This window comes from Panthera uncia (assembly GCF_023721935.1).
Source record: "Panthera uncia isolate 11264 chromosome B2 unlocalized genomic scaffold, Puncia_PCG_1.0 HiC_scaffold_24, whole genome shotgun sequence".
NCBI classification, from domain to species: domain Eukaryota; kingdom Metazoa; phylum Chordata; class Mammalia; order Carnivora; family Felidae; genus Panthera; species Panthera uncia.
In genome coordinates this window covers 44,697,522-44,723,133 of record NW_026057580.1, presented here as the reverse complement: position 1 = coordinate 44,723,133, position 25,612 = coordinate 44,697,522, and the positions used below count along the sequence as shown (strand labels likewise).

Below are 25,612 nucleotides of genomic sequence, written 5' to 3'. Positions count from 1 at the left end.
ATTGTGGTTGGAGACACAAACCACTGATAAAAAAGCAAATGGCATGCAGAAGGTTCTAGCAATACCACGAGTGTCTCCTGGTGCCTACTGGAACTCCTAGGCAAAGGACTGACAGGCTGCACTGTCTGCTGTTCTCTAGGCATCCAGGAGAGAATGGTTGGGCCAGCCACAGCTGAACACTATGGATTATCATTAGGAAGGGCCCATTGAGCTCCTGGGGAACAGAACAGCTCCAGAGGACCCCCAACTGAACTTGTAACAATGGGGCATTTGCGGTCGTAAGAGTGGCTGCTAGTGGAGAAAAATATCTGGAAACTGGACACCACCTGTGCTGATAGCACTTGGGAGACCTTCTGCTGAGAAGTCAAGATTGTATACAGCTTCTCATTCTGGAGGTTCTGGAGCCATCACTCCCAGCTAGCCCTTGTAGGCAATTTACAGTGCTCCACTATGTGTCATTCAGTGGACTAATCTATTTGACTTTCTTCAGTCTGTTCCCTGACCCAGAAGTTTAATTAAACATAAGGCTTTTTCATCAGTGACATGAATAAATGGGCCTATTAATATAAAAAATAAGAAGAAAGAAAGAGTTGCTCATCTGTTGACCTCCTTCACCTACTTTCTGAGGTTCAATGTGTTCATTTCTCAACAGTCAGGGTCTGTCATCTACCTCTGGGATGAACCAAATTGTCTTTTCCCCTGAGTAATAAACCTTCTAAAGACTTAGGAATCACTGTTCTACCATTGCAAGAAACTTTCAGGGGCAGAGGAGGATGGCTGTAGAATCACCCATTACAAAGTCAGTGGACACATGTCTACCCATCCAAGCTGTCTTAAGAAGCGTCAGTAATGGTCATAATGAGTGAACCCAACCATCATCATTTTGGTGCACTTTTGCCAGACCCAGAGAAACAGTTGTCAGTCTAGTCAAAGAAGTGTTTTGGGCTTCGGTAGCCCCAGGAGGAGTCATCTCCAGGGGAATGGCTCATCCCATTCTTCCAGATTAATGACTACTGGGGTTTCTCTGCTACTACTTCCCCTCTTATTATATTCCAGCAAATCTCTTCAGTCCATTCTGGGTTTTTGTATCAGCCCATCAGTTATATTTTGTTACTTATTTTTGAGCTTCATGTTTTTTACAGTCAGTGTTCATGTAAACAGATAACATAGTATAAAATAATAGGGTTCTAATGGACATACTGGCTGAATCTGGAGAGGCTTTAGAGAGACATTCAAGAGGAGGGAGCATTTAAGGTCAGGCTTGAAGGACAGAGAAGCAGAGAAAAATTTTTGTCCGTGGTGTCATGAAAGAATAAAAGGGTGTGGTATGTTTAGGCAATGGTGAGAAAGTTTGTGTAGCTAGAAATGTACTAAGAACAGTAAGAGATAGTTTGGGGGAGCAGTGTTGGGTGTCTCAATTATATGTAAGGCATTTCCTGATCTATTTTATAGGTTGAGGAACAGCAGGTCATAGGTGGTTCATAATTTTAAAATGTTCATAATTTAAAAATCTTTTGTAACTCCTATTCATTTATATATTTAATGACAGTAATAATATTTATGTCTTTCATTTGCATATCTTCACATCATTTTCTCCATTACCTAATTTCAAACCTCAAATATGAATGACACAGACCTGAAAATATTATAGTACTCTAATATATAAAGATGAGGAAAATGAGGTATTGAGAGATTACACAGTTGGATGGCCTTGTTTAGGCAATACCAGATGTTCTGATTTTTAATTCCATATATTTGTTGGATTTTAAGTGTGTGTACATCTATAGTTTTTGGTTATTATTTCCTTTAAATTACTGTTTGTTTGTTTTTTTCCTCCATAGGACTTGGCTTTTACCCTGGAAGAGAGACAACAATTGAATATTCATGGATTGTTGCCACCTTGCTTCATCAGTCAGGATATCCAGGTTCTTAGAGTAATTAAAAATTTTGAGCGTCTGACCTCTGACTTTGACAGGTAACATATTCCTGAAGATGATTTTTATGTTTCTCTTAGGCAGTTGTCTATTTTTTTATTGGATGAGGAAGTTAAAATATTTAGTGATTTGGACAGAGTAGTCAAGTTTGAGAAGAATTTGCCTAGAAATACAATGATGTTTTTAAAAAAAATTACCTTCAATAGCAGCATTTGAATAATATAAAATTTTCTTTTCTAAACTATATCCTCAGAGAGACCACTTTTCTTTTGTGATCAAATGGTTGCTATAAAGGTGAATTATCAGGAAATGCTATTCTAAAATATATATATTTTTTATTTTGAGATAGAGTGTGAGCAGGGGAGGGGCAGAGAGATAGGGGACAGAAGATATGAAGCAGGCTGTGAGCTGTCAGCACAGAGCCCGACAGGGGGCTCAAACTCATGAACCGTGAGATCATGACCTGAGCTGAATCGGATGTTTCATTGACTGAGCCACCCAGGCACCCCAGGAAATGCCATTCTAGACAGAGCAAAACAGGTCATAGTGGCTTTTAGTCAGACTTTAAGTTCATTGTAGATAAAAACATACTTTTTCAACTTCCAAGCTTGGTTCTAACACTACTGCAGATTTGGGTCACTTACTTTTAGAATTCAGTTTCTGTGTCTGCACAAAGGTGAAAGTAATGTTTTCCCTACCTTTGGAATTAGAGAGCCCTTGGTTGGAATTCTGGCTGTATTTCATGAGCAGTGGGGCCTTGAGCAAATTGCTGCAGCCACTGCCATGACCACTGTACATGCCTGGCCCTGTGCTTTTGACCTGGCCCTTTCTTAATAAGGTACTGAAACCCTCCAAACCTCAGGTTTTTCATTTGTGGATTAAAAGAAGTGACAGTTCTTTGAAAATATTGCTGCAAAGGTTAGAAGAGGTAGCAGACCAGTACCTAGTAAGTATTTGTATTAGGGTTCTCCAGAGAAAAAGTACTAACATATACAACATACATAACCTGCTGGTTCTATATAGATTGATTGATTGATTGATTGATTGATTTTAAGGAATTGGCTCACATGATTATGGAGCTGAGGTAAGTCCTAAATCCGTAGGCTGACTGGCAGGCTGGAAACCAAGGGGAGAGTTGCAGTTCGAATCCAAAGGCAGTCTTTGGCAGGATTCCTTTCTGCCGTGGGGTTGAAGAGAATAATAATAATAATAATAATAATAATAATAATAATAATGAAGTAGTAGTCCAATTTCCCTTTGGTAGTCAGGATCAATCACCCCATCCCAACCCACCCCAAAAGAAAAGTAATTCTTTTCTTTGCTTGTTGATTCAGAGGCATATGGTGCCCAGAGTGGCTAGCAGTGGTTTTAACTTCCAGTTCAGTGAAATCATTGTCTCCTGGTAGAAACATTCCTCCCTTTGGAACTAAGACTTCTAGGCCGGCAGAGCATAAGTTCACAGGGACAGGAAGCAGAAATTTTGTTAGTGGGTCACCGGAATGGCGGGGGGGGGGGGTCATAGTGGTGCCACTTTTATTTCCATCCTTTGGTTCCTTGACCTGTGAATCCTGGCTATAGGAGAAATAGCACCATATATTGGACACTGATTCAGAGTATAGCTAGCATTCTGGAGAACCTTGCCCCAGCTTTGCAAGGTGTTGCCACCTACCTCATACTGTAACTGAGTCACCAGAAGGCCATTCTACCATTCTGTCAAGCCAGCTGCTTCAGGATGGTGGGAAACATGGTAAGACTAGTGAATTCCAAGAACATGGGCCCATTGCCACATTTCATTTGCTCTCATTTGAAGTAAGTTCCTTGATTAAAAGAAATATTGTGTGGAATACCATAGTGGTGTTTAAAGCATTCTATAAATCTGTGGATTGTAGTTTAGCCAGAGGTATTGTGTGCAGAGAAGGCAAATCTGTATCCATAGTAAGTGCCTATTCCAGTTAAAAAAAAAAAAAAAGCACCACTCCTCCATGATGGAAGCAGTCCAGTGTAATCAGCTTGCTGCCATGTAGCTTGCTGGTCATCCCTTGGAACGGTGCCATATCAGGTGCCCAGCATTGGTCTCTTCTGCTGGCGCATGGGGTACTCAGCAGTGTCTGTAGTTAGATTGGTCTGGTGAGTGGAAGTTCATGTTGCTCAGCCCATGGATAACCTCTATCACTGCCATGGCTACTTTTCATGAGCCCATGAGCTTCCCAGGGGCAGCTTAGGAAGGAAGCTGATCCATTTGCCTAACGTGTATGTTTGCAGTTTCTTGAACTCCTTTACAATCTCTTTCATTTGTTCTGTTAGTCTTTCTTTCAGACTCAAATGTTTTTACTTTACATTCTTTTCCTGGGCCATTTACCTCTACCGTGTAAGAGCTAGTCACGTTCATGTTTTTACCACAGACTGTTCCTCAAGTATTTATTGAACATCGGCTCAGTGTCAGGTGCTCTTTCAGACATTAGGATTATAGACAATGATCTCTGCCCTCATGGAACTTAGGTAAATTATTTTTAAAAATTATTAAATACTAAATAGTAAAATAACAAATTAGTATGCTAGAAATTGACAGGTGCTAATGGAAAAAAATAGGATAAGAGGGGCTGAGAATATTGAGGGATGGTATGGTTAGTTTGCATTATTATATTGTCATATTGATCAGGATAGACTTCATTGGGAAGATGACTTATGAGTGAATAATCAAAGGCAGTGAGGTGATTAGCCATGAGGAAATCTGGGAAACAGTGTTCTTCACCTGGTATGTTCCAGGATCAGCAGGGAGACTTATGTCTGGATCAGAATGAGCTCGGGGAATATGGTAGGTTGGGAGGGGAAGTTAGCAAGGTAATGGAGGACAGTTTCCGAATGGCTTTGAAGGCCACTATAGGACTTTGGTGTTATTCTGAGTGAAATGGGGAGCCATTCAAGGTTTTAAGTAGATCAACAAGACCTGATCTATTTTTCAAGAAGATTGTCTGCAACGTTGTGAATAGAATGTAGACTGGAAGAATATTTAGGAGACTATTACAATAATAATAATTATTAATACAAGAGATTAGACCCAGGATGGTAGCAATGAAGGTGTGTAGATTTTGGGAATATATTAAGGGTAAAGCCAACTTAATTTCCTAATATATCAGAGATGAGTGTTAGCTTTCAGAGAAGAAGAGGAAGCAGCAACGAAACAGGAAAGGAATAACCAGTAAGACAGGAAGAAAACCAAGAACAGTATGATGGCCCAGAAGTCAAGTAAAAAAAGTATATTGAGCTCTAAGGAAAGACACCTGTGTCAAATATTTTGACGGGTAAAATAAAATGAGGTCTGAGAATTGATCATTGATTCAGCAGTGATGATTTCCACATAACTAAATCAGTTTTAGCTTGGCTGAAAGTCATCATCTTCAAATGTTACAGGGGTTGGTATAACCCATCTGTTTGCCAAACATTAGAATCCTTGTATCTCTGGCTCCAAATTTTGTGCATTTTCAAGTCTTCTGGTGAATGAAAATGAACCTAAAAAGTATGGTAAGACTGTTAAATGCAATTTTGCAAGACTATTTTAAGTTGTACTCAGCGGTTTGGGTGTTATTCTATGAATTCTCGAAGGTTACAGGTAACATAATAAGGTTGGTGTTTAGAAAGGTAACTCTGGGTTAGAAATGCCTCTAGAAAGAAAAAGGACATTTGATAAGATGATAAGAAAAGTCTCTTGAACTTGCCTACCTTAGTAATTTTTAGAGTCACTGCTTATTCCTTATTGTCTACTTTTCATTTCCCTTGGTTATTCAGTACTACAAGTTAAAAGATGAAGTCTATTTACTTAATATTTAAATTCTATCTATAGTGGCATTTTCATTTTAAAATAGGGATAAAATCTTTCCAGGTATTAAATAAACCTGCTGTTTCAGCAATGATTTTAATGTTTGAATAAACCTCACACAGGTTCATGGTTCTTCATTCTTTGAGGTGTTTAAGAATATTTCTAAAGTCCTTTTTGATCAGATGTTGTCTTTATGACCTAAAAAGTACTTAATACTTTGTTGAACAGTGGTTAAAAATCTAAGCAGCTATTTCATGATTTGTTGGAATATAGATCTCATTATGTCCAATTTCCACAGGTATCTTCTCTTAATGGATCTTCAAGATCGAAATGAAAAACTCTTTTACAGAGTGCTAATGTCTGACATTGAGAAATTCATGCCTATTGTTTATACCCCCACTGTGGGTCTGGCTTGCCAGCAATATAGTTTAGCATTTCGGAAGCCAAGGTATGTAAACTTTCATTTTAAATACACTTGAGTCTTTATTTTTTTGTAAAGTTTTTATAATAATTAAGAAATTATTGAATGGAATTTAATTTTGGAAAAATTGAAATCAAATTTCATTTAAAAGAACTTCAGATATAAATATGTGTAAACATTAAAAAATATAGTATTATTTTTCTAGATTTAAGATCATGGGAAAGCATTATAAGCCAATTTAGGTTTCCTTTTATAGACAATAAATGAACTTATTTTTTATTTGGGAAGAAAGTAATTGACCATAATTAAGCTTGACTTTGAAATGTTAATTAACAGTATTTTCTATACATATTAGAAGTTAAAACAAGGATTCCAAATTTTTCTGAAAATGAATACATTTTCTAAATTAAGAGTTGGCATTAAAGTAGCTCTTTAAAAAAAATAAAGTAGCTCTTTTGTTGATTTTCCTTAAGTGAAATATTAGTCACCTTTAAAGTTGTGTAAAATATAGAATATAATTTTTCTAAATCCAGAGCTTTATTTTATTAATTATATTACTTTAAATACTTTGAAGCAGGACGCATTTGAAATAAATAATAAATAATACTTTTAACAGCAGCAAAATCAAAAGCTCAAGTTGAATATATTTATGCTTCAGAACTTATAGTTCTGAATTTAAAGATAAAAAATGTTTGTAAGTTTATACCACAAGTAAAAAAGCTTATTAAAAGAACTGCCATTGAAAGGAGTGTTCCAAAGGTAATATCTGAAACTTAGATTGAATATGTGGATTTCCCATAGATAATATTGGTAATATTTAACACACTTGTGTCATGTTATTCTTTGTATAAAGAAAAGAATTGACCCCATCATCCCTTGTATAAAGAAAATAATTAGATAAATATCTGTAGATGGTCTGTTAAGTTACATTAATAGCATATATCTATATTGCATTTATAAAACAGCTGTATTAACAGTGGATACATATTTTATTAATAGAGCAAGAGTTAGAATTTAGCTGGTAATTGTATTGTGAAGAATAATTTTGGGGGTATAGAAGTATATTTATTTTTTAATCATACAAACAATATATCTTCATTATTGAAAAAATGAGAAAATACAAATATGCAGAAGGGAGAAATGCTTTGGAAATACCTAATGTCATTATACCAGAAAACCTTTAAATTCACACAAATATATACTGTTTTCCTTACACAAAGATCATACTATATAAGCTCTTCCTTATCTTCTCTCAGTGACATGAACATCTCTCCATGTCTATAAAGTGTGTTTCTAAAAATAGTCTTCATAAAAGCATAAGTGTGTAACACTCGGCTGTTTTAAAATGTAATTTAAGCATATTTTTTGAAATGTAACTGTTTGGGATATACTGAGAAATGCTAACTATAAGAGATGTAGAGGAGCATAACTCAAAGGATTTGGGTTGAAGTTGACATAGAAGTCCCAATAGCAACAATTACTTTTTGTGCATTTAGTATACATTAGATGATTTTCTAAGGGCTGAGCATACATTGGTACACCTATAAATCTAAGAGCAGAAAAGATAGGGAGATAAAAAATAAGTGAACTGTCTAGGATGTTGGAAGGTAATAAATATTAGAAAAACTAGGGCAGGAAAAGGGCATTTGGAGAGTCCATCGCTCAGTGGGGGGGTAGTTGCACCTTTAAATAAAGTGGACAGTGTAGGGCCTCATTGGAAAATGAGACCATAGTAGTGAGGGGGGCAGTCATGTAGATATAAAAGGAAACATGTGCCAGGCCCTAAGTGGGAACATGCCTGGGGACAAGGAGTTGCATAGAGGCCAGTGTGCTGGTGGTGTGAGAGAGAGGAGAGTGGTAGGTGAAGTCACTGGTATAACATAAATGAGAGAGCACAGAACCTGTAGTTTCTTGGAGGCTAAAGAACATTAGCTTTTACCTGTAGTCGAATGGATAGAAGAACCAGATGGCCTGGGTAGCAGGCTATTGTAAGCCCAGTGAGAGAGGATGGTGTCCAGATTAGGCCAGCATTACAGTTAGGGGTGATGGAATTATTCTGGATAGATCAAGAAAGGCATGAGGGTTTCCTGTTGGATTGGAGGCTTCCTAGAGCAGTGGTTAGAAGTGGGCTCTGGAGTAGGTTGCCTATATTTTCGTACTTGGTTTTGCTACTTGTTTTAGTCTTGAATACATTATTTATCCTTTGTATGTCTTAGTTTCCGCCTGTGACATGGGGATTAAGCTGCAGCCCACCATCCTTTATCTACATTTAAAAAATTTAAATTTGGGATAAAACCTGATGTGTCTGAACCCATTTGGTGGGAAGTGGAACTGAACTTATATAAGGGTATTTATAGTATTTATCTTAGTGTTATCTGTTTTTCTTTAGAAGTATTAATATATTGATTATAGGGTGCTTGCCAGAAATAAATAAATTGATAGATTAAAGGAAGGGGAAGAGGAAGAGATGGGGCAGGAGGTAGCAGAGCATTTGTAACAAAATGCTCACAAATGTTGAATCTTGGTGGAGATATTCATCTTATTATTCTTCCAACTTACGTACAGTATTTGAAATTTAGGTAAAGGAATGCTTTGCTAACAGAGAAAGTAAAGTTCCTAAAACTATTTATATATGATATTTATATATGATCTATATATTTATATAAATAAATATATAATCATATTTATATATGGTTGCTTTATGGCAGTTTTCTTTCGTGTTGATTTTTAATGTGTAGATCTTGCTAAACTTTTGATGATTTTGAAGTTCTTTAATGGAATTCATTCTCCTGGCTTCTCTTAGGACTGTAAAGAAAGGAACCTGTTTGACAATGTGTTATGTGGGATATATTTAGACATTGTATTTAATTGGGCAGAAAACTGTTATTGTGTTTGAATAATAATGGATCTTTCAGGCCTCATTTAGCATATAGATTATTTTTTAAAGCCAAAGTTGACAAATGTCTATTTAATCTTTCTTACTGCAACAGCAAGTATTGTAAGACATTCAGAAAATGAACAGGAGGATTCCTCTTGTTATATTTACTTTGTATAATTGGGGGTAGCAATTAGGAACATAATAAGTGAAAGTTAAGAGATAATAGTATAAGTACTGAGCTTAATAAAATTGCAAACAGGTATATCTTTGATCTCATACTTTCTAATATAGCTTAACGATATTGATGCAGGCTGGCTGGGTCCGAGGACCCAGAGGGAGGTCCCGTAGGACCAGCCAGGAGGGTTCTTGGCTGTTTTTTAAGGTATGGAGAGTGTGTAGATATGGACAGAGTGTCTGGGAGACTGAGAAAGGAAGGAAGAGTGAACCTCGTCTTTGCTTGGGGCCTGGAGTTTTTATTGAGGATGGTGGTCTGGTGCCCAGATCTTGTCAGTAATCCAAGAATGAAGAGTATTTAGGTATTCTCCATAAGTCACTTGTACCCTGCAGCCAGGGGTCTTGAGTCAGTGGTCTTGGAAAACATTCGTGATGACCCTGCCTGGTCACTCCTTCAGTGTTATCTATTGTGCTCAAAGTCTCCAAAGAAATCATTAAATCCTTGACCTTTGCAAGGAAGACATACATTATGTGTTCTATGAGGTGTGTGTAGGGGGGTGGGGCATAGGTCCTAGCAAGAGTAGAAGCAGAAAAAAAGAGAAAAAAGTAAAGAGTGAATAAAGCAGTTTTTCATGGGCCCTTTGAGTTTCCCTGTCTCAATATGATACTTTTCTATGACTAGATATTTATTTTTCATTTTAAATATGGCATTAAAATCTGGCTAGGTATCCAAAAATAAGTTCTTATATGAATAATTCTGCCAACATATTTTTTCCTAAGGTATGATGCTGGATTATCCATTTATTGGTCTTCTGTGGAATTTCTTTTTTCTTTGGCATAGATACTTTGGGTTTTTCAAGATGTTGTGGATAATGATTTTTAAAAATGTCGAGTTTGTTTGGATTATCTTGTTCCCATGTACCCATAACATTTTAATCCTTGCAGAATTTTCAGTATTTGGTATTGCAATATGCTTATGTCAGCATATACAATTGTGGCTAATTTGTAGATAGAGGTGATTTTTGGAGCTAGACATGATTCTTTTTGTATTTTTGCAGAATGCTGAGCCTACTGTGTTACTTGAATTACTTGTATTCTGTAAAACTTTTTTTTAAAAGAAAAATTTAATGCAAATTGATAATGCAGGTATACATAAAGAATCGCTAAAGCAGATTTATGTAATTTCTTTGGAAATATTTTTACCTGTTTTATTTTACACTGCATTTTCCAAGAATCCTCTCTTTCTCTTCTGAGCTCTTATTAGCTACATATCATTTTACCATGCCTTTGGCAATTAATCATGTTCCTTCTTTTGATATTTCTAATGTTCTATCAAAATACTCTTGGTCTGTTTTTATTTTACTTTTTAATTTATTTTTTATTGACATATAATTGACATAACATTATATTAATTTCAGGTGCACAACATAATGATTTGATATTTGTGTATTGTGAAATGATCACCACAATAGTTTTAGTTAAAATCCATCACCATACATGGTTATAAAAATTTTTTTTTCTTGTGATGAGAACTTTTAAGATCTCTCTTAGTAGCTTTCAAATGTGCATTTTTATTATATGCAGTATTATTAACTGTAGTCACCATGCTGTACATTACATCCCGTGACTTATTTATTTTACAACTAGAAATTTGTACCTTTTCAACCTTTTTACCCACTTCACCTACTTCCTGTCCCCCATGTTTGGCAATCACAATCTGCTCGATCTGTGAGCTCAGTTTTTTTTTTTTTTTTTCTCTTCTTGGTCTTTCTTTTTGGTTTTTTACTATTTATTTATTCCCAACTAGATTGTAAGCATCTAGAGAGAAGGGATCATATTGTATAAATTATTCCTCTATTTCCCATGCTTTTAAGCTTAGTGCCTGGGTAGTGCTGAATATGTTACTTGGTATCTCCTAGAAATAGCAACTTAATATTACTCGATTCATTCGATCTCATAACAAAGCATAAAATACTGGTATGTTCTTTATTTCTCCTACTCTTTAAACATATTATTCTAACAGGTAAATTTTCATAAAGAATTGATTTGAAAGAAATTGGACTTACTCTGAGCAATCAGGCTATGAGGAAGTAAAATTTTGTTTACATACAGACAATACAACTGTAAACTTCTATAATCTTCTTTTCAGCTACTCATTTTTATCTAAGTAGATCACTGATATGATTTTGGTAAAAAGGATGAGCTAACAAAAAGGTTTGATGATGGTTTTTTGTTTTGTTTTGTTTTTTAAAAAGGCATTTCCAAAGTTTGATCTGACTAGTACCGTTGCTTGGTTTGCCAGAAATTATGGTGAAAAAAGCATTCAGTGCTCAAATTAATTGAAGAAAACCTGAATTGGCTGAAATTAAACAGGATTCTTTACTGTAAGATTTTTTGGAGTGATACCTATTTTGCAGGTTTTGGAGGGTGGTGTTAGATTTAACATAGTTAATATACCTTGCATAATTCTTGGCACAAAGTAGTGTCCCCAGGTAGTGGTTGTTACAACTGATATTATTATAACTCCCAGGATGATGATGATGATGATTATGATGATGATGATGATTTTTTTTTAATGTCTATTTATTTTTGAGAAACAAAGAATATGAGCAGGGAAGGGGCAGAGAGAGAGGAGACACAGAATCTGAAGCAGGCTCCAGGCTCCGAGCTGTCAGCACAGAGCCCGATGCAAGGCTCAAACTCACGAACTGTGAGATCATGACCTGAGCCAAAGTTGGATACTTAATCAACTGAGCCACTCAGGTGCCCCGTAACTCCCAGGTTTCTTGATAACTCAGTGGATGGTGGTATCATTCACCAAGTTTCAGAGTAATGGAATATGTTTGTAAGGGAGATAGTTCTTTTCAGGACATGGTGAATTTTAAATGTCTGTGGGACTTCCAATTAGGGAAGTCTAGTTGGCAATTAAATGTATGGACCTGGAACTTAGTAGATTAATATAGTTAAAGCTCCTTGTATTTTAACTCCCACATTATGTATGCTACATAGATGGTACCTGTTTTGATTTTGACAGTGGCAAAAGTTGTCAACAAGACTAATTGTCAGAGAGTCAGTCAATAAGATGTTCTATTTTTTTTACTTTATTTTTTCCCCAGAATATTCTTAGAGAAATGCACAAAAGGAAATATTAAGATGAACCAAAACAAAATACTAAAATAGTTTTTCTACATTTATAGTTTGTTTGTATATATATTTCCTTCACAATTCCAAAAAGGACTTGGAGTGTTTATTTAAATTACAAGGACTAAGCTTTTGTTACCCCAAGTGCAATTTTATATGAAGACAAGTACCTAGTAATATAGAAACAGTTAAAACCATGACCATAATTAGACTGTGATTAGAAATGGAGATTGTTTACTCATATGGAAACATAGTTTTTGCAGATGTGCCAGAAGTTCAGCAAGTGTTGTAGTCTTATAGGGTGAGAGTCTTGGTTTTGATGGGAATCAATGTAAAAACAAACCTTCCCAGAGCTAATACTGCTTTAACCCAATAATGTTCTTATTCTGTAGTGCAGATTATAACTATAATAACTATCATTGAGCAATTTAGAATGGATGCTTTCATATTCTTTTTAAATTTTCTCATGTTAGATCTACCTGCTTTAAAAAAATTTTTTTAAATGTTTGTTTATTTTTGAGAGAGAGAGAGAGAGTGCGAGACAGAGTGTGAGCCGGGGAGAGGCAGAGAGAGAGGGAGACCGAGAGTCTGAGGCAGGCTCTAGGCTCCGCGCTGTCAGCACAGAGCCTGACACGGGGCTTGAATTCACAAAACATGAGATCATGACCTGAGCCGAATGAAGGCAGGCACTTAGCCAAGTGAGCCACCCAGGCGCCCCTACCTGGTTTTCTTAAATGTAATCTATTTTTGTGATGTCCTATATAGCTGTATGATGGGAATTTCACTTTATTAAGCTATAAATACTTAAGTACCTCAGTAATTTATAAATCAAGCGTTTAATTTGCTTATGGGAAAGAAATATGGTTTCACAGACAGTTTTAATAACTATTGGTGAAATTTTCAACCCTTGAAGTAAGGCTGTGGCACTTTTCAATAATTTAATGCTATCTGGTTGTTACTGAACCATTGTGATGTAAACAGCCAAGTGATCTAGGGTCCAGAGGTTAATAGATATCTCTTGCTGTCCCGGATTCTCCTGCTGTCCCAGATCCCCTCAGTGTCAGCACTGTAGGTTGTCTGGGAAGGGGTGAGAGCAGGTCATACCCCTATAAGAGGTCCGGGATACAAGAGGCGCCCAGGAAGACCAGGGCTATTCTTGATTGGATTTGGCTTTCTTCAGTTAAGTGACTTCAGAATCTTTAAAAAAATGTAGGTAACTTTTGAGAATCAGGGAATATTTTTTCCTTTAAACTCTGGTTTAGTTCGTAATTTTTATCTTTTACTGTATTAGGATTTTCTGTATCTCTAGAAACTCAAATAGTTGATGTTTAAGAGAGTAACTCATTTTTTAATGTTTCTACAAATCATTTTAATGTTTGATGTTAATAAACTTTTCCACCATTTACCTACAATAATAAACCTTTGATTTTGATTTATACTTATTTCAGAATATTCTTTTGTTAATTGATCTCCTTTCCCTTGAAATAGGCCTAATATTTGCATCTATTCCACTTTAAAGTATGAGAAAAAGCACTATATATTGGAATTTTTTTTCAAAGATTTGAAACAAGTTAGATGGAATGTCTGGACTAGTTCAAATCTCTTACCTGTTAATTCAGCTGATTTTTTAGAGATAATTATTTGCAAAATTGATTTTCATTTATTATGGAGATGTAGGTAATGATTTCTTGAACTAGTAATTCAAATTAACTTTTGTTTCTGAGCAGACTAAATGCGATATTTAAGAAAATGTGTATGTGACTTGTGCTAAACAGGAGTTGAGGTAAAGTATCCTATATCTTAAGTGCTGGAAATTCAGTGTGTGCCCAGAGGTGGTTTAAGATTCCAGACTTTCTTTTTTCCTAAGTATTTCCATAATTAGGAAAAATTTAGAGAATGGAAAAAATGTAGGCATGATTCAACATTAATTCTTCCTATCAAGATCTAAGGATTGTCTAAGTGTATGCAAAGACATATCAATATCTTCAGCAAGGCAGTGAAACTTATCTTTTACTGTAAAAGACCCTTAAAAGTGTAAAGTAACAGTTCATCAAGTCTCCATATTCATGTAGAGATTTTAAATGTGGAAAACTTGAATGGAAATGTAAGTTTAGGATCCAAAAATAACTCTGCTACAATCCGTGTGGTACATCCAGGTGTTTTGATTTAAATTTATACACAGCATACAGAGAATTAAGAAAATTGCCAAGTTTTATCTCCAGCAGTATTTATGAAAATATATTAATTAGGGCATCATTATGTATTTTTAAGAAGGGTTATAAATCAGTGTTGTTATTACTAAGAATAAAGGTTTTTTTTTCAAATGGAGGCAATAGTTCTTTATATAACATCATGTCAAGAATATTGCATTTAGTTTGGATGCCATTCTTTTCAGGGTCGTTGGCAAACAGACACGAGTGACCGAAGCAATAAGAGTTCTAACTTGTCATATTAGAAAGGGTTGGTGAAAATAGAAATATTTAAACTAAAAGAGGAAACTTGAAAGGGATATAGCTAACTCTTCAATTATTTGAAATATTTTCATGTGGAAAAAAAGTATAAACTCGCATGGTCTAGCCCCCAAGTGTAGAGCTAAAATCAGAGGATGGACATTATATTACAGGGATATAGATTTAATTTCAATGTAAAGGAATATTTTTCTGATAATTGAACTATCTGTCATTAGAATAAACTTCCTTACTCTCCATCATTGGAAATACTTACATGGTTTGTATAATCTGTTGGTGATATATTATAAATCAGATTTTTTGCATTGAGTGTGATTATAAAGTAGTTGAATTCTAAGGTCACTTTTAACTAGAAAATTCAGTGAACTTTTAAAAGAGCAGCCTACAAATGAGTAATTTCTAGGTGCTTGGAACATCTCACAACTAACTCACACCTCATTTCAAAAAACCCTTTCTAATTCAGAAAGTTTTTTAGTGACCACTTTAATCATAATTCTAGGAATTATTTAAAATAGTATGTTTTGAAGCAAGGATTTTAAACAGATTTACAGTGACTTGATGACACATCTCATCAAAATTCCTACTCCTTCACCCAAACACACAAACACATGTCAGTTTACACAGCTGTATCCTCGCTACAATGTTTTGATTTCAAAATTTCTCCAGTTTTAATGGATAAAAAGTTTAATGTTGACATTTTCTTACTTGAAGTAATTACATCTTCTGATCTAATCTTTTCTGTAGTTTTTTTTTTTTTCAGACTATTTGTTTTTCTGTATATGCTTTCAAAGTCTTGGATATATATATTTAAACTTATAGTTTAGCTAGTAGAGGCATTATTAGGAAGAATTTTCTTTAAGGCGATGTTTCTACCTCCCCTACTGGCCCCCTCTGCCCAAATCAGTAATTGAGGAGAATCGATGGGTTAGAGTTTGCTCTTTCCAAAATTTCCTACATGCCTCTCAGGTATGCTTCTGAAATTTGGAAATTTGTTTCTATCAGTTTTCTTTTTTGTTGTTGTTTTAAGTTTTTATTTATTTTTATTTTTGAGAGAGAGAACACAACTGGAGGAGTGGCAAAGGGAGAGGGGGACAGAGGATCCAAAGTAGGCTCTGTGTGGCCAGCAGAGAGCCCAATGCTGGGATGGAACTCATGAACCATGAGATCATGACCTGAGCCAAAGGCAGATGGCTGAGCCACACTGGGGCCCCTGTTTTCATCAGTTTTCTTGACAAAATAATCTATAATTATCATCTAAGAATGCTTTTATATACCTTTAAAAATGTTGGTTATTTTATACATAAGTAATTTTATAGTATAAAGTTTAACTATTTTAAAGGCAAAATCAAAATGGTCAATTTTAGCTTCATATATGTGATATGTTCACAGTAGTAAAATTTATGAAATATTTGATAGCATTCCAAATTATATAATTATCTATGAAAGTTACTGAATTTCACTTTTTTCTAAGCAAATTTCTCATTTAGCAATATACGTCCTAGTCTTAATATGATTGTCTAGTGGCTGAATGAGTGGCATTCATACTAATTTGGAGGCTATCATATTTTACCTATTTTACAAAAATAGTGTTGCCTTGTGAAATAAAACATTTTCACTATGAAATGAGGTAATTTATTTTAAAAGCTGGAAATGTTGTAAGAATATTATTTCCCTAATGGAAGAAGTTAATTTTTATTGACAATATGCCAAATAAATGCCATCTGTCTGTTGAATTCAGTGTTACATTAGGATTCTTTCCAGTATTTTCTACTATGGAAGGTCCTTTGGATTTTAACTATAAGAACATTGGTTACTTTGTAGTCAATTGGTATGCTCATACTAATTAAATTTTTTTAATGTTTATTTATTTTTGAGAGAGAGAGAGAGAGAGAGAGAGAGAGAGAGAGACAGAGCACCAGAGAGGGAGGGGCAGAGAGAGAGGGAAACAGAATCTAAAGCAGGCTTCAGGCTCTGAGCTATCAGCACAGAGCCCAACATGGGGCTCGAACCCAGGAACCACAGATCATGACCTGAGCCAAAGCCAGATGCTTAACCGACTGAGCCACCCAGGCGCCCCTGCTCATACTAATTTTAAAATGAGTAGATGAATAAGAGCTTCCCTAAAATTATTTTGTACATTTTCATTTCACATTTATTTGGAAACAGTTGAGTTGTGGTATATTGGAGACAGAATCATTAACGTTTGGTAGTTGTTGGTTTTTTCAGTCCACTCATTTTATAATTGAAAATAATCATTCCAAGGAAACTCAGTGATCACCCAGGTTGTAAGTACCAGAGCTAGGACTTGAATTTGTGTTTTCTACCCTTTAGACCTCTGTGTTAGAGCTCTCCAGAGAAACTAAATCAGTTGTGTGTGTGTGTGTGTGTGTGTGTGTGTGTGTGTGTAGAGGTTTATTTTAAGGAATTGGCTTACACAGTTTTAGGCACTGGCAAGTCCAAAATCTGCAAGGTAGGCTGACAGCCTGGAGACCCAGGGAAGAGTTGATGTAGTCAAACCCAAATGTAGTCTGCTAGAAGAATTCCTTTATCCTTGGGAGGGATCATTCTTTTCTAGTAAGGCCTTCAACTGATTAGATGAGGCCTATCTACATTATGGAGGGTAATGCTTTACTCAAAGTCTATAGACTTAAATGTTAATCTCACTTAAAAATTACCTTCACACACGCACACACACACAAAATTACCTTCACAGAAACATCTAGTGTATGACCAAATGTCTAGATACCGTACCTACCCAAATGGAGACAGAAAATTAACCATCACATCTTTGCATACCAGTGTTGAGTCTTTTTTATCTTAGATTGATTATGTTTTCTACTGAGGTGGTCAGAGAATTTCCACTCTTATGTAGTTTCTTGAACCTTTCCTCTAAACTATTAAGATTATTAAGATTTGTTAATTAAGATTATTTTCCCAAATACTACAGTATATGCAAAGAATTTCATATCTTGTTTTCTAGATCTATCTAATAGATATTTCATAGGAATATTGCTGAAATACAGTTTTTCTTTAAAAAGTTTCTACCACTAATTGAATTAATGACATTAATTTAACCGTTTAAACCTGGTTTTAGAAATTATCAAATGATATGGTTGATCAGTCAGTTCTTCCCAAAGGTTTTTGCTTTGTTTTCTTCTTCAACTTTGCCACTTCATCCGAATCTTTTTGCTGATTCTCTATGCTCATGGTTTCTTCTCTCCTTCTTTTCTTTAACGGAAATGTAGTAAAGTGCATGCCAGGCACTTTACTAATCTGAGTGCAAGTAAATGAAACACATATTTCCTGTCTTTGTGGAATTTACAGGTAATATTCAAGTGAACAAAGAAATACATGAGCACAGCTTGTATTATGAAGGGTATGAACATAAGGCAGTGATAAAGAATAACAAGGGAATTTCCTTTCTGAGTGTAGTCAGAGATGTATCTCTGAGGAGACAGTATTTAAGCTGACACCTGAAGGATGAGGAGTTGGCTTGTAAAAGCCAGAGGAAAAAAGCATTTGAGGCTGAGGAAGTAGCATGTTCAAAAGGTCTGATAGTGGAGAAGGTGGTTTGAGATGAGGTTTGAATAAGACAGGAGTCACATGCAGGGCCTTGTGGATCATGGTAGAGTTTCATTGTTATTCTTAATCCATTTGGGAAGCCATTGAAGTATTTGAAGCAGAGGAATGATTGCATTCTCTTAAAAGTTTTGAAAGATTATCCTAGCCGCTATGTGGGTAAAAGATTGGAAACGAGAGGCTAGAATGGAAATAGGAAGACCAATAAGAAGACTGTTGTGATATTGGCCCTCCTTCCATCAATCTGAATCACTGAGCAGACTTGATCCTCTTAGGATGTGGAGCAAGGAGGTCAGGCAAGTCCCTTAATCCTGCAGTGATGGCTGTAACTAGGTGGATATACAACACATGGTGTATTTAACTGACCCTGAAAACATTAGCAGGAGATAAGAAGATCTGCTGTCCATAAGAATTTCTCAAGCATGCAGGCTTATGGCAGTCCATTTTATTTACAACCCAAGTCAGTACTCTTATGATCTTGTCCTTTGTCCACTGCACAAATCCATCCTGAACCAACTCTTTCTTTTCCTTCAAGGAAGAGCTAATTAGACAATGTTTTATTGTCTGGCATAAAATACTATTCATTTCATTTCTATGCACCTATTTTTTAAATTAAAATATTACTAATGTGGGGGTGGATTTCTATAACTCTGCATAGTTCAGTCTCAGCTGGACCTTCTATTCCACAGAGTTTAACTCCAGCTGTGTTCTTGGCTCCTCTCACTCTTGTGGTTGTAAGAATGTAAACACTCTGCAGCTTTATCCTCTTTATCACTATATTCTTTCCCGTGTCCCCTATGAATTCATTGGCTTCACATTTTATTTCCATGAACTAAACCTAATACATTTCCCCTCTTCGATATATTTCCTTCTTAATCTGTACAACTAAGTGCAGTGATCCATTCCACCCACTAAAATGTCAGTGCTCTCTAACGTTTTCTTCTTGGTTCTGTTACTCCTCAGCTTAACATCCCAGTCCCCAGGTTTCTTAACACTGTAAGTTGCAACACGACCCACTCAGTCACCTAAACCAGATACCTCAGACATAGTCAGGGTTTTCCCCCTTCCTTTTCCTTTTGAGCCTTGCCAATTTTACCTCTTAATTATGCATTGAATCTCTCATCCATTCAATCCTGTTGCCAGTCTTTTAGATTAGACCCTTCTCATTTCAAAAGAGAGGGAGTTTCAAAACGGGATGCCTAATTATATCACTTTCTTGACCAAAATCTTTGAATGACTGTCTATTTCCACCATTGAAAGTCCAAGCTCCTTAGCATGGCTTTCAAGGATTTTTGTAATCTGGCTCCTTTGCTTACTTCTCTGTCTTCATTGTTAACCTTTTTCTGCTCTTCATACCCAGCTCCCCACCCCAAGTCAAGTAGCACCCATACCCCTGGGTAGTTGCTTTCACACTAACATAGAGCAACTGACTCTTTTCTGTCTATCTGACTGTCTCTTGACCATTTTTTTCTTGAAGGGAGCAATTCTGTACACTTCACCTCTACCTAGAACCAGGCAGAACTTTGCACAGTTTTTGTTGAGTGTATAAATGGGTGAGAGAGTGAATAAACATTCCCAGCCCAGAGTGTGCTTTGGACCTGAAGAGGCTTGGTGTAAATCTCTTTATTGCTTCTTATTAACAGTGTGATCTTTGGTCTGTAATGTAAATTCCCTGATCTGTAGTTTCCTCATCTGTAAAATTACTATTGTGATTATATTTAAATAAGATGATCTTTTTTAAAACTGTTGACAGGACATATATGGCAGAAATTCTATAGTTCTCAAGTATCAAAATCTTAGGAAGCAAAATTTCTTTTTGTAAGTATTGGAACTTAGATTTAACACTGACTACATTGTTATAATTGGAACATAACTTGTTATGTTATAAAATGTATTTAGAAAAATGTAAGAAAAGTCTGGGTATCATGTGAATCATCAACCCAAATTATTTTTAGGATTAGAAGATTTCAAAAAAATGATATTCAAATATAAGTTATATATTATAAATATGATTAATGGAAATATTTCTAAGACACTAGCCAGTAAAGACTTATATAAAAAATTACCAGGAGCATGTTTTTTTTTAAGTATTCATAGAGCACAAAGGAAGTTTGTATGTTATTTAGCCTCATGACCAGTTTATTATATTGGATAGTTCCAAGGAAGTACAAATATTTCTGAAAACAGATGGAAAGTGTTAAGTCTAAGCAATAATTGAAACTATATAAAGCTTCTCAAGGAAACCCTCATCCAGAAAAAATCTATTTAATATTAGGAAATTCTATTTTTTTTAACATAAGGTGAACTCACTAATTTTTCCAGTAATATACATGAGATCCTGATGTCACATACATTTTTTTGCAAAGGTTTCTATACCAAATTTAGCTTCTAATTTATTATTTTGCAGTTATAAGACATTCCCAACATGTGACTGTTAAAGTCTTGGACGTGGCAATGTGGTTTCTTTTTCCTTTATTACTCTCCATTATTTCTCATGTAACAAATAGAGCACAAAGTTCACTCTAAATAATGTGGAATGTTGTACTAATAAAATTCATTTTATTAGTAACATAAATAAGGAAGTAATTTGAACTGTGTGTGTATACTAAAGTATGTAACTCACTAACATGAGGAATGCCAAATATATATATGTATACACACACACACACACACACACGTATATATATATGACAGCTTTCTTCTCTTATTTGGAATGAGATACATTCCTCTAAAAATAAAAAATACAAAACAATCTCAAGGGATGATATTCTTCACTCTTTACCCAAAGAAAACCACCAATGACTAGGGTGGGAAGAATTCCTTGTGGTTGGAAAACAGATGAATAAGTTGCTGGAAGTCGCATTTATGTATTAAGCTACTTACAAGAAACTTTTTATATGAAGGATTTATATTGTCCAAAGTATCTGCTAACTGTGACCTTGAATTTGTATAAAACCTACCCTCTAGTCATCCCAATCAGTAGGTAAGTATTGAGCAGAGAATATACCTCCTGGTTTGATTTTTTTTTTAATGTTTGTTTACTTTTTTGAGAGAGAGTGCGAGAGCAAGGAAGGGGCAGAGAAAAAGGGGGACAGAGGATTTGAAGGGGCTCTGCACCAACAGCAGAGAGCCCTTCGCAGAGCTCAAACTCACAAACTGTGAGATCATGATCTTAGCTGGAGTCGGACACTCAACCTACTGAGCCACCCAAGTGCCCCTCTCCTGGTTTGACATTTTAGCTGTACAACAAACTATTCTCAGTGAAGTGTATTTTTGATTTATTCAACCTGATTTGCAGGCATTCATAACTTAACATTATATTCTGTTTTGATTAGGGTCCATATGAGAAAGAAATGCCAAATAGAATAGATTCTTCTATATCTTTTATTAAAACTTCTAATGGAAACAATATCTAATATATTGTTCAATGTCCTTTATATAAAGAATATTTGATAAATTCCTCTCAAAATTGAAGAAAAGCTTTTTTTTTTCCCTCTTCCCAGATGCCATGGTATTACTTCCTTTAATTAGACTTGAGAACTAACTCCCTTTCACCCTTGGACTTTGGCTGTATTTTGTACTCAATCACAGTAGTTTTTTTAAAAACGATTTTCTTTTTCCTGTCTCTCCCCACCCCCCATTACATTCTCTTTAATGAGTATGTCTTGCAAACCCAGATTTTTGGCAGTCATTAGCCCCTAAGATTTCCTCCCAGGCTAAGTGAAAAGTGCATGTCCTCCTTAAAAAGGCATCTTACTAGGATTTCATATCTGCTTTCTTCTCCAGGGTTGGGTGGCTTCCTGCAGCTCAGAGAAAACAGACTAAAGCTTGCCAGTCTTCTGGATTTCTGTCACGTTCCTATGATTTGAATGATTTCATGATTTCCCTGAATCTGTAACTCATATTGGTTACTGCCTCAAATCTTTATAAGTGAAAGCATTTATCAATTTGTTGATTCTGTTTTCTTTTAGTTTAAAAGGAAAACAAAAGACCAGAAACTAAAACCATCATTGTAGTCTTTGTTTTAATACCTTCTAAGCAGCAGTCCCTTTGTTTTCCCAGCTATGAATATGTGACATAGTTAATTAGCAAGGTCTTGAGCTTGATGGCTGAGATCCCAAATGTTTCATACATTTTTCTTTCAAATAATTCTTCATCAACTTATTTCTTCTCTCTTTTAAACTAATTTGTTATATATTTGGGAGCTTGAAAGATTAAATTCTTTTGATTACCAATATACTGCCAAATTGGTATAAATTTAAAATTTCCAATAATGATACTCTCAAGCATACTTGAGAGTAACTGTGGTAATTTCACCAATGCCAAATGATTTTCTTTCCCTTTCTGAAGAGGCATGCTTGATAGAAACTTAATTGTTTCCCCTAATAATTCTGGTCATATAAATGGGCTAGAGTATAACTACACCATTGGGAGGATTCTGCAGCTATTCACAATGTATGGGAAACACAAACCCTTAGAAAGAAGAGTCTACAAATAGTAAAAAATAACTTTCAAAATTCATATGTTTCATCTTAAATACAGTGAAAACTATTTTTTGGATTCTAAATCATTGCTAATCCCTGTCGAAGTGCATGTTCTCTTGGTATGCCTCTCAACTGATTTAAGAATTTTGCTCAGGGGCACCTGGGTGGCTCATTTGTTTAAGCATTGCACTCTTGATTTCGGCTCAGGTCACGATCTCATCATGGTTGGTGAGATAGAGCCCTACACCGGGCTCTGTGCTGACAGCGTGGAGCCTACTTAGGATTCTCTATCTCCCTTTCTCTCTGCCCCTCCCCTGCCTCAAAATAAATAAACTTAAAGAGAAAGAATTTTGCTCAGTTCTTTGACCAGTCACATTTACAAATAAATTTTATTTAACACTGAACTTGTGCATCATATAGGGAACTAATATCTGTCAACATCAGTGAAAATTCAACATCATTGAATTACTGTGTATCAGTGATCATCATACTATTTTGCTTGCACACCCCTTAAGAGAATTTTGAAAAACTGTCCTTCTTGACATCTAAGGGGCATCTGGATGGCTCAGTAGGTTAAGCGTGCGACTCTTGATTTTAGCTCAGGTCAGGATCTCATGGTTTGTGAGATGGAGCCAAGTTGGGCTCTGGGCTGACAGCACAGAGTCTGCTTGGGATTCTCTCCCCCCCCCCCCCCACCCGACTCCCGCATGTGCATGCATGTGCTTTCTCTCTCTCTCTTTCTTTCAAAATAAATAAATAAACATTAAAAAAACTTGTATCATAACTGTGAGTAATTGCAAGGAATGCAGTTTCCAATATATTTAATTATTGACATATCAAAATAAAACTATTATATTTCATTTAGATGTATCCAATGGGATACAGTTTTATATAGTCATTGTGTATTTAAAATATATAAAAACAAATGTTTTTTTAACAGAAATATTATAAATATCTTTGGATTTATATTTTCATTCCACTCCTATTCATGATTTTATCCTAAATTAATACATTTTAATGCTTGAAAGTCTTTTATTGATCAAGCATTATACATCTGTGCAATGAAACTATGTGTACGAAGTGACATTAAGGCTCCAAATGTTAAAAATTTATTAGGATTATTACTAGCATATAATTGATCTAACAACAGATATGTGTGTTAAATTTTGATTATTAAAATAAAAACAATTTTATTGGAAATAAATTATTTATTGGAATGGGAATTATTTTTCCCCCCTCCTGATTCATGTGTATCTAGATGTATGGTAGTTGTGGGTAGACGATAATTATTAGGATTAGTTTTATTCCTATTACTTATTCCTGTTGCACCTTTACGTGCTACAAAATCTATTCATGCAAATACATAGATAGGACTGGAGAGAATTTTGTTATAGCAATATCAGTTAATTTTTTGAACTCTTTCCAAGTTATGTCCCCAAAGTTATATAGAGATATATCATAAACATTTATTTTTAATGACTTGCCAAATGACTAAATTATATCTTCCTTCAGAAATGTTGAAAGAATTGGAAACCATCTGAATTGCAAAATGTTTTGTTATCCAGTTGTTAGAGTAAGAACTTATTTATTTATTTATTTATTTTTAATTTTTTAAAAACCTTTATTTATTTTTGAGAGAGAGACAGAGTGTGAGCAGGAAAGGAGCAGAGAGAGAAGGACACATGGAATCCAAAGCAGGCTCCAGGCCCTGAGCTGTCAGCACAGAGCCCGACACGGAGCTTGAACTCACAAACCGTGAGATCATGACCTGAGCTGAAGTCAGATGCTCAACCAACTGAGCCACCCCGGTGCCCCAGAGTCAGAACTTTTTTAATTTCTGAGAGGTATCCCAGAGTCTTTACCAAGACTTTGCAAATAGCTGCTAATGTCTGTTATTCTTCACTTGTTAGCAATTTTGTTTAACCTGATATTCTCAGAAAGGATTGGGAAAATTGAAACATTAATTTCAGTACATCTCTTACAGTACAGACTTTTAAAATATCAAATATGTTTATCTTAAGCTTTTGTCAAAACTTAGAAGTTGTAGATTTAGCTCATTCACTTAAAGTACTTGCCATATACCTTTATTGGCCTAATAGTCCTTTTTATCAAGTCTTTCAGCCAAAAGACTTCCTGCCAGTTCAAAAATGCATTAATATTTCTTTTTGAATATTATGAACACCAATGAGAAATAATTTATAGCACACATCTTGTATGGTTGATTATTGAAAGTTGTTACATCAAGATTAAGATGGTATAGTACAAAATAACTATAAAACGTGTATTTCATTCATTTATTATATAGCAGTGTAATATATAGCTGAGATTATAAGTTTTTATGAAGTAAGGAGTATGAAAGAAGGCATATTACTTTGGTAAGAATGTATGTATGCATGTATTAAGTTCTGGTGTTGGACTTTTAGAAATAATTAGATAAATATATGTAAATAATAAATACATTAATTTTGTCAGACATAATGATCAAACTTTTGACATAGTGAAGGATAAAAATACATATTGCTAAAAATGGTTTGGTGGCTAATAATTTTTCCCTTGATACTAAGATATAGAAAATATCCATTTTATAAAATATAATAATAGGATTAAGTATAATAGGAATAAATGTATTATAAATTTGATAAAATTATATAGTACCTTATTAAAAGATACGCGTCAGGCTCTGGGCTGATGGCTCGGAGCCTGGAGCCTGTTTCCG

The 25,612-nt window shown here is 35.1% G+C and overlaps 1 protein-coding gene across 1 annotated transcript in view; it reads left to right on the top strand.

The window, feature by feature from the left end:
* ME1 (malic enzyme 1) overlaps nucleotides 1-25,612 on the top strand; it is a 192,226-nt gene that overhangs the window by 26,236 nt on the left and 140,378 nt on the right. The window contains exons 2-3 of the mRNA XM_049653949.1: nucleotides 1,842-1,975; nucleotides 6,050-6,199. Of these exons, the coding sequence (XP_049509906.1) occupies nucleotides 1,842-1,975; nucleotides 6,050-6,199 (284 nt within the window). The remainder of the gene's footprint in view (nucleotides 1-1,841; nucleotides 1,976-6,049; nucleotides 6,200-25,612) is intronic.